At 40.9% G+C, this 15,724-nt stretch overlaps 1 protein-coding gene across 2 annotated transcripts; it reads left to right on the top strand.

Annotated features, from left to right (window-relative positions):
* Positions 1 to 4,158: 4,158 nt before the first annotated feature.
* Positions 4,159 to 14,857, top strand: LOC107587556 (prostaglandin-H2 D-isomerase-like). 2 transcript variants are annotated; one of them, XM_016275371.1, is made up of 7 exons: positions 4,159 to 4,343; positions 5,151 to 5,206; positions 6,114 to 6,169; positions 6,601 to 6,711; positions 6,793 to 6,894; positions 7,582 to 7,606; positions 14,343 to 14,857. In XM_016275371.1, exons 1-7 carry the CDS (start codon positions 4,242 to 4,244, stop codon positions 14,425 to 14,427), a joined length of 537 nt encoding a protein of 178 aa, XP_016130857.1. In that variant the 5' UTR covers positions 4,159 to 4,241; the 3' UTR covers positions 14,428 to 14,857. The 2 variants fall into 2 exon arrangements, with proteins under 2 accessions (XP_016130857.1, XP_016130856.1); XM_016275370.1 differs by having other exon boundaries at positions 6,093 to 6,169; positions 14,343 to 14,856.
* The last annotated feature ends 867 nt before the right edge of the window (positions 14,858 to 15,724 follow it).

Below are 15,724 nucleotides of genomic sequence, written 5' to 3' on the forward strand. Positions count from 1 at the left end.
GCTAACTAGCACATTAATAGGAAAGGTGATTTGCAAAGATTCATAAAAATCCCTTATACTCAGCACGTCTTCAGCGGCTCAGATGTCAGGAGTAAATGATGATTGCCATGTTCATTATTACATGAACAACAAAACACCTCAGTCTCTTAATTAGAGACATTCTTGTCTTCCCCTGCACCGAAGTCGACACAATGGCAGACAGCTCACAGCTCACTCAGGGACGGGTCTAAGGTAAGACGGCCTTGTCAATCAACTATCGTGTGAGGGGCCAGTGCAGAACTACATCATTCTGCCAGGAATCTCAACAGCCTGATTTAAATGATTTTTATCATTATAGGGTGGATGTGTACACACACTTCCAACACACATTTATGTTAAAAACATGTAAAAGTTAATTTCGCATCCATACAAATGAAAACGGCAGACAACGGTATCTATGTTAGGGCAACTATGGATAAATTCGTATCTATGTTCTTCGCATGACTTAAGGAATATATTGAGACCAGTTTCTTTACAATAAGGGAAAGGTGATTTGCAAAGATTCATAAAAATCCCTTATACTCAGCACGTCTTCAGTGGCTCAGATGTCAGGAGTAAATGATGATTGCCATGTTCATTATTACATGAACAACAAAACACCTCAATCTCTTAATTAGAGACATTCTTGTCTTCCCCTGCACCGGAGTCGACACAATGGCAGACAGCTCACAGCTCACTCAGGGACGGGTCTAAGGTAAGATGGCCTTGTCAATCAACTATCGTGTGAGGGGCCAGTGCAGAACTACATCATTCTGCCAGGAATCTCAACAGCCTGATTTAAATGATTTTTATCATTATAGGGTGGATGTGTACACACACTTCCAACACACATTTATGTTAAAAACATGTAAAAGTTAATTTCGCATCCATACAAATGAAAACGGCAGACAACGGTATCTATGTTAGGGCAACTATGGATAAATTCGTATCTATGTTCTTAGCATGACTTAAGGAATATATTGAGACCAGTTTCTTTACAATAAGCTAATTTAATCAAAAGTTGCTAGCGTTTTTTTGGGAAATTTCATTATAACTTGACTACAAGGTGGCACTGTCCCAAAACTTTTTGAGTACCGTCGGGTCATGGTGCCGAAGTCACGTATTGAGTTTCATAACATCACACCAATGAGTTCGTAAAATACAGCATTTTATGACAAAATTCAAAATGCCTGATGTCCAAAATGGCTGACATGGGAAAATTCATTAGACTCAGAATGTCACACCGAATCTAAAGAGACCTTGTGATTTTTGTCCAAACCGTTCAGAAAGTTAGAAGCAAAACACACAACAAATTTGGTTTGAATACACTAAAGCATTGCGGAGATATAGCCTCAAGCCCATTTTGGTGCTCTCTTTGTCAAATTCGTTCACATGTTAATTGAGAACGATTTGACTAATCAACTTGAATTCTTTAACTTTTTGCCAGCGTAGTCTGAAGATTTTGGTGAAAATCAGACAACTCGTCTTGGGCGATTTTTAAAAAGTAGGTTTTTTGAATAATTAAATATTGTAGATTTTAACATTTTGGTGTCCATTTGACTCTACATGAGACCAGGAGTCAGAGGGAAATTTTGCTTCTAAACTTTACTGTTCAAATGTTATTAGTATAAACATGAGTGCAACTTTGAGCTGTTAATGGCACTAGAGTGTTTGAGTTATGCCGAGTTCACACTGCACGATTTTCAAAGTCATCGGATCACCTTTGTTTTCACACTGCATGACTATCTGAGTCGCATTCAGTTGCTGCTGCGTTCACATTGCGCGATGGCTCGCCGACAGATGGTTACACACTGCATGACTTTACAATAGGAAGAATCGCCGACAACTCTGTCTGGTCCGCAAACTATATAACTCCTCCCCGAACTTCCCGCTGCCCTGTATCTTGCTCTCTCATTGGCTGTAGGTCATCACCGAAGTATTTTCAGTCAGATCTCATTTCACACAGCAGGACTTTGAATCGCCGACAGGTCCAGATATTTAGCATGCCAACTATTTCACGGGCATCTGAGACGTGTCTGCAATTCTCTCAGATCGCATCTTTGATAATTCGCACTGAGTAATTGTCACTCGCGTGAATGAGCACCGATTTGCTTCCGATTTCAGCCATTTGTCGGCGATTTCGCAAAGCCTGTCAGCGAGTGAAAATCGGGGTTAAAATCATGCAGTGTGAACTCAGTATTAGAGACTCCAAACTTTCTATGCTATGGTTAGTGATAATTCGCCCAAAAATGAAAATTCTCTCATTAATTACACACCCTCATGTCGTTTCAAACCCCTAAGACCTTCATTCATCTTCGAAACACAAATCAAGATATTTTAGATGAAATCCGAGAGCTTTCTGACCCTCCATAGACAGCAAGGGATTTACCACTGTCAAGGCACAGAAACGCAGTAAGAATATCGGACAAACAGTCCTTGTGACATCAGTGGTTCAACCGTAATTTCACAAAGCTATGAGAATATTTTTTTGTGCACAAAGAAAACAAAAATAACGACTTAATTTAACAATTCTTCTCCTCCGCGTCACCCTAGCACTATTAGCTCATGCGTCGTGGTACTTTCCGTAATGGCGCTAGGGTGTTCACAAGTATTCTCGTAGCTTCATAAAATTACGGTTGAACAACTGATGTCACAAGGACTGTTTTTCCGATATTCTTACTGCGTTTCTGTGCCTTGACCGTGCTAAATCCCTTGCTGTCTATGGAGGGTCAGAAAGCTCTCGGATTTCATTAAAGAAAATCTTAATTTGTGTTCCGAAAACGAACGAAGGTCTTACAGGTTTGGAATAATGGTGGAATAATAATAAGAAGAAGAAGACTAACATTGGCGCCAATAGCCTCGTGGGCAGTGCAACAACATACAGCACAGTTGCTCTTCGGGCGTCCCAAGTTCGAGTCCCAGCTCACGAACCTTTCCCGATCCCATCTCCCACTTCTCTTTCTGTCCTCTCTACACTGTCCTATCAAATTAAAGGCTAAAAAAATGGCATACTAAGTCATGACAGAAGAAATCATAAACAGTCAAATTAAGAAAAAAATGTGAGTTTGATGTTCTACAAAACAACTACATTATGTAAAGGGCAGTAATGGCATGCTTGTTTGCATAAAACAAATGGTAAGAAAATGTTATTAATAACATACTTCATATATATCACTGTCAAAAAAATTTATCATTTTTTAATTAAGGGACAATATTTGCCACCTCAAACAGATTTTCAGGGGCCCTTGTTTGCCTTTATGAGGGGATAAAAAATGCATACTGTGCTGTCCATTTATGTAAAGCACTAGAGATGGCTCAACAGTAGCTGTAAATAATACATATAACTAGGAAAGCAGAATGATTAAATATATTAAAAAGCTAAACATTTGCTTTGGCTTTGTTTTGTTTTAGGGCTGTTAGAGGACCACCCCTTGCTATAGCAAGACCTAATGACATTTCATGTGTTGTAATATTGTTCAGTAATGAGCCATCATAGTTTATGTGGTCTCATTACTGGAGACTTCCAGCTATTGTTGGAAGAGTTCAGTGTATCTTTTGAAGCATGTGCATAAAGTTAGTATGCACTGCCTGAGAAAGTGACCAATCAGAGACATTATGAGGTCTCTTCAGAGGTATTCAGTCATTATATAATCTCTGTTGAATTGAACTCTTCAGGCTTAAGTGTACACTAGAGTAATGGTGATTTTTTTTTGTGGAGAATGGTGTCGTAACTTTTGTGTTAGGCCAATTTAAGTCAAAGTCCAGGGTCATCTTACCCTCACAGTCTGTAGAGGAAAATTTCAAGCAGAGTTGTTCAAAGATTGTTTTAAAAACCGTAAATGTCACATGTGCAATGTCTTTAACTGTCTGTTTTTGTCTGTATTTACACACCAGTGGAATGTCTTGACAAATGCGTTTTGTAATCATTTTGATTCTCTGTATATTATACCTTAAGGAATATATTTCATCAATCTTCTGTATTTTCAAGTCAGATTCTCTAGCATATGAAAATGTTACTGTTTTAAAAATCTGTATTGCTGGTCTGTGGTTAACAGACAGTACATATGCATTGTGTTTCAGGGGCCGGGCTCCTGTCCTCCACAAACATTCCCTTGTTTTTGGCAAATATAAACCCAGCAGTTTCCCCATTGCTTCTTTGATATGCCATTAGCTTTGTGTTCCTCACTTTTCCATACAACATAAGAGGTGTTTGAACTTTCAGCATGACTCTGGCATTAGCACTTTTGCTTTGTATGTTTTTGGGGACACATGGTTTCAACACACAGCTTGTTATTGAACCTCAGCCCAACTTTGATGTGGAGAAAGTGAGTATGAGTTTTTAGTTGTTTGAGTTGTGCTTTAATAGATTTTGGGGGTAAGTAGTTTAAGCATTGAATGAATGTTTTTGATTTAACAGCAGAGGCATTTCAAGTGAATCTGTATGTTTATATAGCATTTGTTCAAAAGTTCAAATTCAAAAGCAAACAGTGAAGAGGCGGACATCAGTTTCTCACATCACCATAGTTTACTTAAAGAACAGATCATGGTTCATCAACTTTTATTTCTACACAAGAATGCGAATCAAAGTTTTTCAATATTAAACAGATGCAGTGATCTTAAAACTATTCATAATTCCTGCTTTAATTGGTAATATGAGTAAGCTGTTTTCACAGAAAAAACAAAATAAAGGTTGAGTTACATGTGTCAGCTTCTCTTTGTGCCACATTACATTTTGTTACAAAATATGAAACCATTTCTAGTTCTCAGTAACACAATAAAGTCCCGTTAGTTAACGTTATGCATTAACTAACATTAACAATGAGCATTTATTACAGCATTTATTAATCATTGTACAACTGTTCATTGATAGTTCATGTTAGCTCAGGTCCATTAAATAATATTGACAGATATAACTTTTGGTTTTAATGGTTTAAATTATTTTTCAATGTTAGTTCATGGTTAACTTATGTCGTTAACTAATGTTAACAAATTGTGAAATGACTGCAGATTCTTTTTCAAACCATTGTATTTTTTTTTCAATAACAGTACATAATTAACAAAACACTTGATACTACAGAACCCTTGGGGGCCTTTAGTAAACTGCTTACCATCTTTACTACATTTCCTGTCAGTTCCTTCTAGTACCAGATGCCAATGGATATGTGAATCTGACCATGTGGAGCATAAGGTGCAGAACTCTGGATAGGATATTGTTCCATATTTACATTTTCACACCAACTCGAATAACAAAAGGGGGAACATATTGTGATGGGAAAATACATTTAACCAAAAGATTTGAGCTCTGTACTAACATTCTGTATTAGGGATGCACGATATATCGGCCACCATATCGGTATCGGCCGATAAATGCTAATTTTTTCTGTTATCGGTATCGGCCTGATAAGAAAATTTGGCCGATATCTTAAAGCCGATAAATAATGCATTATTTCCTTCAGAGACACTTCAGATGCGCGCTGTTCGTTTGCAGCCTTTTGTGCAATTGTACGTTGTAATATTGTGTTTATTTGATGTATATCTGATTTATCTCATATAGAATGCGTTTGGTTAAGTTAAAAGAGCGCTTCAGTTTACCGGTGATCATCTTTAGCTCAGCGCACGCAGCTCAAACAGCAGTGCACAACATTAATAACTATGATTGGGAATGTTGTGTATATAACATTATATACAATTCTGTTTTATTGATCTGTGGCGCATTCATTTTGATTCTTTACACGTGTAATGATGTCCAGTGAATTGTTTGCATTATTTATGCATTATTTTATTTATTTGTAAGACTTTTTTATGACAAAATTTGGTAATTGGAGAGTAAAAATATTTTTAAAACGTACACCGTTCAAACTAGGCTGCTTATGTTGAAGTGTTTGGGATGTGGCTTTTAATGATGAGACTTTTTTTGTAATCAGGCTCTCAAAAAGTATATAACAATTTGGATATAGATTTATCGCCCAACATATCGGTTATCGGCTTTCAAAAATAAAGAATAATCGGTTATCGGTATCGGCCAAAATTTTCATATCGGTGCATCCCTATTCTGTATATATTTAAACTAACAGACCATATGGATGCTCCATCAGTGTTTATTCATATGAGAAGACAGATGTTCCTGGAGAATTCACTTACTTCAGCAAAAGTAAGCTCTCATTTCCTCTCTCAAACATCTTTGTGATCACTTCTTATAAAATGTTTTCTTTATTCACACTAAGAACTGTTTGAAATGTGAGATTTGACATTAGCAAATGTCAAAAACTTTCAAATGCATTTAAGTCCATTGCACTCTTTCATCAGACCTACAAGAAAAATAAGAGATTACTTCTCACTTATTATATATACAGAATATTAAGTAGAATGTAGTGCGAACAGAACTGAATTCACGTACACTGAAAAAAAGTGAACCTGTGATTGTTACCTTATCTAATGAAGGATTTAGCCTGTATATACTTAGTCATTTACTTCTTTTACTATAAACTCCTTTTATGACAGGTACACAAACATAAACATATCAGACCAATCCCTTAACTTTAAATGAATAACATGATATGTCTGACTTTTTGTCATTTTAAGGGCACAAGATAATAAAAGACATCACAATAGTGGAGACCAATTACACTGATTATAGTTTGGTCCTTAAATACAAGAACATGCACAAAGAATACACTCAAGTAGCTCTTTACGGTAAGTTTACACTGATAAATTATATGACTTGTGTTTGACATATTAATGAAGCATAATAATTTGTCAGAGACATTCTCCTAGGACGGTCATCCATACAAAGGCCGGAACTAATAGAGAAGTTCAGATCTTTTGCTTTATCTCTGGGCTTTTCTGACGAGGCCATTGTCATTGCAGCAGATGTTGGTAAGTTTGCATATGATATAATGAACAAAAACTTTATTTCAGACTCCCACGTTGCAAAAGAGCAGGAATAAACTGCACTTAGGCTAATGTTTAATGTTTATGTGACCTTAAATAGGGCCTGTAAAGTTTGCTGAATAAACAAAAAAAACATGCACACACAGAACAAGCGCATGAATAGTTTACCCAAAAATGAAAACTTCTGATATTCACTCACCCTCAGGCTATCCAAGATATAGATGAGTGGCTTTATTTATTGGAACATATTTGGAGAAATTTAGTGGATCCTCTGGAGTGAATGGGTGCCGTCAGAATGAGAGTCAAAACAGGTGATAAAAACTTTCACAATAATCCACAAGTAATCCACACGACTTAAATCCATCAATTAACATCTTGTGAAGTGAAAAGCTGCATGTTCTGCACTCTGATGGCATCCATTTACTGCAGAGGATCCACTGGTGGGCAAGTTATGCAATACTATATTTCTTAAAATCTGTTCTGATGAAGAAACAACCTCCGCTACATCTTTGATGACTTGAGTAAATTTTCAGGGATCAGATTAACAGGGATCTTTTCAGGGATTCAAATTAACAGGGATCATTTTGAGTTGTTGATTTACATTTTTACATTATATAACTATATGTAAATGCACAGATTTTTCATGCATTTGTTTACTTTTATGTTTTTTAGATCCCTGCCCTATTCTAGAACCAAGGTATGGATTTATCACTTCATCTAAGATATGAGAGGCTGGGGTTAACTGTCTGTATTGCAATCATTTAACCTTTCCACCATTATTATTAAGAAAGAACAAATAGGTAATTTAATTATATATAACCTGTGTATTAGTGACAGAATTTACAGTGAATCATACAACTACATAATTTAGCCAGTAGGCGGTGACAGTCTGTATGAGTGAGTCAGTGAATCAAACAATTTGTTCAAACATACCGATTCATTCAGTAAAGAGAACCTTTTTGTCTTGCTCGGAGACACAATGGTTGATCCTGCTGTGGTTCCCCATCGAAAGGTAACTCTCGTTGCGTCATCGTTTTGACGACTTGTATGGGGAAACTCCTGTTTACTCTGTTACTGAAACCTGATTTGTTAACATTTGTGTAGCTGCACAAAACAATGGTGCTCGAGCCCGCCAGAAGGGGTGGAGCCAACTGCTATATAAGTCGGCCCAGTGCGCCATTTCATCAGAATCTTCTCCTTCAGCGACAAGACCATCTCTTCGCTGACTCTGCGCCAAAGCCGAAGCTAGAAGCTCAACCTGCTCTACGCTGCCGCCGTTGAAGCCAGCCACCGGCAGTGGACTATTTCTCCTGTGGCCATCCGGCGAAGGACTAAGAGCAAATTTCCTGAGCAAATTTCCTAAGCGCTTTGTTTCAAATGTCGCTTCGCAAGTGCAGCAGATGGTCACGAGTGTGTCGCAAGTCTTGGATTGGCCCACGCAGAGGCTGCACTCACCGAGGCTTTGTGTTCTTACTGCGAGGACATACTTACTGCCCGTCTTTGTTTGCGGATTGCCTTTTTCCATGAAGGCGGTCCTCCCCGCTCAGTTCCCCCAACTCCTCTCTCTCCCAAAAGAAGGAAACAGTGGAACAGCAGGTCTCCTCTCTCGGGCACGAGTGTTGTTGTGTTGGCCCAGCGCCCGCGCACTTCACTCTCCCCGCAGTGCCTCATGTCGCCCGTGTGTTTCGCATGTGAGGACCAGCACCCCTCATCGGACACGAGCGGCCTGGTTTCCTTCGGCACTTCTGAGGAAGAGATAGCCATCGACGACTCCATGTCCTTGACAGCATCTGATGCTGACGAGTGGGCATGTTCCGGCGAAGAGCCCGAAGCTCCCCCTCCATCTCAGTCTACGCGGCCTAGCGTAGACTCGGAGCTGATCCGTGTTCTCACGCGTGCTGTGGAGGAACTAGGCCTCGCGTGATCAGTACGGTTGGGTATCGTTTGGGTTTTTTCGATACCGGTGCCAAATCGATACTTTTAACACCGTTCCGATGCCTGAACCGATACTTATTAAAAAAATAATAATAAATTGCCCAAAACATGATGGATTGGCCATTAACACTATAAACACATGATGTCTGTTTCATTCATACTGGACACCAGAGGGCGCCCTTGCACAGAAAATCCACATATCCAGTCACAGAAGTAGCAGAACTCATGACCTTCCAGGAAATCCCTAATATGGATAAAGACATCGCTATTATAGCTGTAACTGAGTAAACAGAGCATATAAACCTTTTGAATGATAAAACAAATACAATAATCACTCGACTGAGACAATATAGTTTATCTGTGTTATTCAAGCCATCTCTGGTATTTTCATAATAATTAAGTATATTTATAATCCATTGCTAATCGATGTATTCTTTTTAAAGTAGCCTATGGAACATATTTTCTCTCTTATTCTGTGACAAGAAGCCACATCAGATCACAAAAGGAAGCATTTGACTGGTGCTGTGGATTACAAAGTTTATAACGTTCTCTTTTGTTGGACAACAAGTTTAGAAATGTGAATACAAGAGAAGTTTAGCTTTAGGCATTTTAATTTAAGCATGTTTAGCTTAGTTAACGGAAGGCTACCTGCTGCCATCATAGCAAGTGTAATTACTGCATTCACGCGCTCCTCGGATGCTCTCATGTCCCGAGTTGTGCTTTTAAGTCACAATGTGAAAACAACATGGACACTCGTGTTACTACAAAGATTTGTTAGATTTTTATTATTAGAGCTTTCCAACCTGAGTTCACGTGCATTTTCTCAGTCGGGAAATTATTTTTCACGTGCGGTGCCAGTGATGATGCTTCTTACATCCATTTCGGAGAATCATAGGACAAATATTTCAATCGATCACTCAGGCATGGCACCGAAATCTGCGTTCTGATTCGGTTCTAGTACATACCGGTTACATAGGTACCGGTGCCATATTGGTACCGGGTTTCAGTACCCAACCCTAGTGGTCATCGTCAGCCTTCCTTCCATCAGCGTCCAGCTCCTTTTATGCCTGCAGTCCACGAAGAGCTCACTAAAACATGGCGAGCTCCTTATTCGGCGCATGTGAACCCCTCTACTGCAGCGGCACTCACCACCGTTGACGGCGCTGATGAAAAGGGGTATTGCAAGCTCCCTGGCTGGGATCAGGGCACCTTCACGGAGTTGCGTACAGTGACAGATCTGGCCCTGCGCTCTACCAAGGCGACGACGCCGGCAGTAGGCAAGGCCATGGCTAGTCTTGTGGTGCTGGAGCGCCACCTTTGGCTAAACTTGACGGACATCAGGGACGCAGAAAAAAATTGCCTTCCTCAATTCCCTGGTCTTGCCTAAGGGACTCGGCTTGGGCTTCAACAGCACCCCCTAACGGCCAGGAAGTATCCCTTCCCCACCCTAGCGTAGTGCTGGAGTTTTTTAACAGGGCACATCCTGCCAGTTCAGCGTGTGCCCCAAACTACCACTTTGATAGCGGACCCAAATACAATAAAGAGCATTTCTCCTCTCCCTGCACTCACACATGTCAGTTCTTTCCCTTCCGGCGGCATGCTGTCATTAATAAACATAAAAACATTTGCGAATGTCAGCTCTCCCCCTTTGGGCAGCGGGCTGCCTTCGATAAAAATGTTCACAAATGCCAGTTCTCACCCTTCGGGCAGCGACATGTCATTAATAAAAATAGAACATCTTGCCGCCCCGGCTACTGGATTGGAGAGCCACTCCTGGCATGTCAGATTGGCTTCTAAAAACCATAGAACGAGGCTACTCGCTCCAGTTCGCTCGCAGGTCACCTGTATTCAGAGGTATTGTGCAGACTTTGGTGCAGGACAACGAATCAGATGTTCTCCGAGCTGAAGTGAAAACACTGCTTGCAAAGGGTGCCATGGAAACGGTCCCCTTAGCGTACAGCGAGTCAGGCTTTTACAGCCGATACTTCCTCGTTCCCAAGAAAGACGGCGGGCTCAGACCAATTCTCGATCTCAGACGTCTGAATCAGGCTCTCATGCAACAGCCGTTCAGAATGTTAACTTTGAAACAGATCCTCATGCAAATAGGGCCAGAGAGCTGGTTTCTGTCTGTGGATCTGAAAGATGTTTACTTTCATATCCAAATACCGCCCCGTCACAGACCGTTCTTGAGATTCGCTTTCAAGGGGGTGGCCTACCAGTACACGGTCCTTCCGTTTGGACTGGCCCTGGCCCCCAGCACTTTTACAAAGTGCGTCGACGCAGCTCTTTCCCCTCTGAGACAGATGGGAATCCTCATACTGAACTACCTCGACGACTGGCTAGTGCTAGCCGACTCAGAACGGAGATTGATCGCTCACAGGTCATTGTTGCTCAACCACCTAGAGCGTCTTGTGTTGAAAATCAACCAGGCCAAGAGTTTTCTGATTCCCAGACAACAAGCGTCCTTTCTGGGAACAGTCATAGACTCTGTTCAAATGCGAGCTTGGATTACACCAGAATGCTCCCTGACTATACAGTGAGCGGCGGCGTCTTTCAAGCTGGGGACTTTGCGTCCCCTCAAAGCATTTCAGAGGATGCTCGGCCTCCTCAGTTATTCCCTTGGGCCTGCTACACATACAGCCCCTTCAATATTGGCTAAAAACCTGCATTCCGTCCTACGCCTTGTGCCTGGACCTCGCTTATGTCAAGGTAACCCATCGCTGCCTCAAAGCTGTGGTCCCTTTGACAACTCCTCGCTTGTTTCAATCAGGCGTACAGTTGGGAATGACCTCCAGAAGGAAGGTCGTCACAACAGATGCCTCCAGCTCAGGCTGGGGCACTCTGTACGAGGGCAACCCGGCGTATGACTTCTGTTCGACCCACGAGTGATGTCTGCATATCAACTGCCTCGAAATGATGGCTGTTTGTCTGGTCCTAAAGACCTTCCTGACAGCCTTCACCTCCGAAGACAACTACTGCACAACCTATTTTTCAAAGCAGCGGGATGCTCTGGCCCATGATTGGCCCAACACCCATCTGTATGCCTTCCCTCCGGTCGCCCTGCTACCCAAGGTTATCAGGCAAGTCAGGGAAACGAAATGCTCTCTCCTCCTCATCGCCCCTCTCTGGAGGAACCAAGTTTGGTTTCCAAAGATGATCCAGCTGCTGTCTGCAGCACCGTATCTGACCGTATCAACGGCTGATATCACTGAGGAAAGACCTTCTCTCGCAAGTGCAGGGCATGATTTGGCATCCCCAACCGGAACTGAGGAGCCTTCATGCCTGTCCGCTCGATGGGAGCCTAGCCAGCTCCCAACGAGAGTTACTAATACCATTTTAGAGGCTAGAGCTCTGTCTACGAGGCGCCTCTACGCTCTTAAGTGGTCAGTCTTCAGTGACTGGTGATCAGCACAAAGTCAGGATCCGATTTCATGTGACGTGTCCCACGTCCTGACTTTTCTACAGGAGCTGTTGGATAAGGGGCGCACTTCTTCCACGCTCAAAGTCTATGTGGCAGCCATCGCGGCAAATCATTCTCTCAAGGCTGGCCAGACTATTGGCAGAAACGACTTGGTCATTAAATTCCTTAGAGGTGCTCGGCGGTTGAATCCTCCTCGCTCTAAGACTATGCCAGCTTGGGACTTGTCTATAGTCCTGGGGGCCCTCAAGGGCCCTCCCTTTGAGCCGCTTCAAACAGCCGGCTTAAGGGTCATGACGCTCAAAACCGCCTTGTTTTTGGCCCTAGCGTCCGTCAAGCGAGTAGGTGACTTGCAAACTCTGTCTGTCAGTGCTGTCAGTGCTGCAGTTCCTGTCTTGAATTTGGACCCAATGACTGTAAAGTCATTCTCCAACTCCGCAGCGGTTATGTACCGAAGGTGCTCTCAACTCCGTTTAACTCCAGGTCATTTCCCTTTTGGCCCTCCCCGTAGAGGATGGCGAACAGGGCCCCAACTTGTTGTGCCCAGTCCGGGCATGCACTGCGGGTTTACTTTGAGCACTCTAAGTCTTTTAGGAAAACAGAGCAGCTCTTTGTGTGCTTTGGAGGCTAAAGGGCTAAAGGACTGCCGGTCACAAAGACTATCTCACTGGATTGTAGATGCTATAGCCCTGGCTTATGCCTCAGCGGGCGTGCAATGCCCTATAGGTGTGAGGGCCCATTCTACCAGAGGAATGGCCTCCTCCTAGGCCTGGTCCAGTGGAATCTCTATTGGGGAGATTTGTGTGGCCGCCGGATGGTCGTCGTGTCTACTTTTATTAGATTCTACAGTTTGGATGTTCCTGCCTTGCAGACACAGGTTTTATCTGCTTAATGTTACATTTCCCCCCCTTCGGGCAGGCAGGGTTATATCAAGTAGACCTCAGAATGTTCTCGGGTCTCTTTATGGCTCAGGCTTATGGGGTCCTCGCTGTGTGTTCCTGGCTGGGCTCGCGGAGCAGGCTTAGTTCTGCATCTTCTTATTGTCACTGTAGGATGGGAGATGGCGACCTCTGGTGGTGAGAGGGAGAACACCAGACGCCAGCCCCTGACACTTATAGCACGGCGTTACTGGATGCATTCCCCATACAAGTCATCAAAACGGTGACGCAACGGGAGTTACTTTTCAATAGGAAATGCTCCGATTACTCACGTAACCTTGGTTCCCTGAAATAAGGGAACGAGCGTTGTGTAACTGGCCATGCTATAGCTGCACCCGAATAGATGGCTGTCGCTTCAGTCACTGATTCTGATGAAATGGCGCTCTGGGCCGACTTATATAGCAGTCGGCTCTGCCCCTTCTTGCGGGCTCGAGCGCCGTTGGTTTGTGCAGCTACACAAACGTTAAAGGGGTCATATGATGCTTTTTTAATTAATTAACAAAATTATTATTTTGTGTATTTGGTGTAACAGAATATGTTGACATGCTTTAAGCCTTAAGGGGGCATGGCAAAGTCTTAACTTTGATAAAGAATATCTCTTTGGTTTTGAGACTTTAGTCTTTGCAACTTCAGGGATCTTATCTATGCACAATCAGCTTGTAACTCCAAAGAGAAAGGAAAACCTGAAATCGCATCATATGACCCCTTTAACAAATCAGGCTTCAGTAACAGAGTAAACAGGAGTTTCCCCATACAAGTCATCAAAACAACGACGCAACGCTCGTTCCCTTATCTCAGGAAACCGAGGTTAGCTGAGTAACCAGAGCGATTTGTTTGGAAGGTGAAACTATTCTCGTTGGTCGAGCAAAAAACGTATACAGCAAAACTAATAGGCCTATCACACTCGCAATCAGTCATAGAACACCATGTTTTGAACAAACATACAAAACCACAAAAAGAGAGATAATAAACGTATTTTCTATACATAAAATCACTACTGAGATATAGCCCTTGTGACAACTTGCTCCAGTCTCTACATTGCTAAAATTCATGGGTCTATGTGACATTGTTGTTGTAAAACCCATAATAAGCCTCGTTTTATCAAATGTAAAGTATATACACCACTGTTCACTCATCTGCAGGAATACAGCAGAATTCAGAGAGGAGAAATCTTCACAATCTCCTAAACAATCAGTCTTTGGCACCGAGAATCTTTCCCAAGTGTGACAGGATGTTTTTATTCGGTAACTCACTCTAACTTTATAACTAACTGTATACTTTCACCATCTTTCAGCCAGCCGTGGATTCAGACCTTGGGTTACATATATACTGTTTTGTTACACATTTGGGGAAAAGTGTCTGTTTTAACCCAAACAATCATTGGAGAAATGCAACACTATAACATCGTCAATGTAACGCAGTTGTATTACGTTCGTAAAGCCAGCAGGTGGCGCAGTTGTAACAGGACACAAACAGCCAGCATCTCATAATCTAGTGTTCCACCTGACACAAACAGTGCTAACAATAATGATGTATCTCACATGTGTTACTGTAGTTGCTTGCCTAATGTTTACAGAACAAGTGTGTCAAATCTTTGTGATCATTATACAACGACTGTATTTTCAAAATGAGTAGGCTAATAAAAGTTTGTTGTTGTTTTTTCAATTAAACAATACATATAGGCTTATTTTGAAATGTCATGATTTCATATGTTGCAAAACAAATAAGCAAATTATAAATTTGTGTTTATGTATAACTACACTACCATTCAAAGGTTTAGATTGTCTCTAATGCTCAACAAGGCTGCATTTATTTGATTAAAAAATACAACAGTAATGTTGGGGAATATTATTACAATTTAAAATAAAAATTAAATTAATAAAATATTTTTATTATTTAAAGCAACTGCTTTCTATTTGAATATATTTTAAAATGTAATTTAGTCCTGTGATTTCAAAGCTGAATTTTTTGCATAATTTCTCCAGTCAAACATGATCCTTCAGAAATCATTATAATATTGTGATTTGCTGCTCAAAAAACATTTATTATTATTATTATTATTATGTTGAAAACAGCTGAGAAGAATTTTCCAGGTTTCTTTTGATGTATAGAAAGTTCAGAAGAACAGCATTTATCTGAAATAGAAATCTTTATATGTAACATTATAAATGCCTTTATCATCACTTTTGATCAATTTAAAGCATTAATTTCTATAATTTCTTATGATATAAGATAAGATACCCCCCCCCCCTTCTTGAACCACAAATCAGCATATTAGAATGATTTCTGGATCATGAGACACTGAAGACTGGAGTAATGATGCTGAACATGTAGCTTTGATCACAGGAATAAATTACATTTTAAAATATATTCAAATACAAAGCTATTTTAAACAACATACTTATTCAGACCTATACTGCACTAAAATACATAAAAGAATAAGTAATCATACATTTTATTATATTTTAAATGATAAAAAAACGTCTTGCTGCAAAATGGGTAAAAACTAGTGGTTTGAAGGATA

The sequence above is a fragment of the Sinocyclocheilus grahami genome, unplaced genomic scaffold (genome assembly GCF_001515645.1).
Source record: "Sinocyclocheilus grahami isolate Dianchi unplaced genomic scaffold, SAMN03320097.WGS_v1.1 scaffold93.1, whole genome shotgun sequence".
In the NCBI taxonomy this organism is placed as follows: domain Eukaryota; kingdom Metazoa; phylum Chordata; class Actinopteri; order Cypriniformes; family Cyprinidae; genus Sinocyclocheilus; species Sinocyclocheilus grahami.

Excerpts from the sequence above, each read along its gene's own strand:
- LOC107587556 (XM_016275370.1), top strand. The coding sequence starts at position 4,242 with ATGACTCTGGCATTAGCACTTTTGCTTTGTATGTTTTTGGGGACACAT. Across the intron at positions 5,207-6,092 it reads CTGACCATGTGGAGCATAAG|ACCATATGGATGCTCCATCA; the intron begins GTGCAGAACTCT and ends TTAAACTAACAG. Across the intron at positions 6,170-6,600 it reads ATTCACTTACTTCAGCAAAA|GGCACAAGATAATAAAAGAC; the intron begins GTAAGCTCTCAT and ends TGTCATTTTAAG.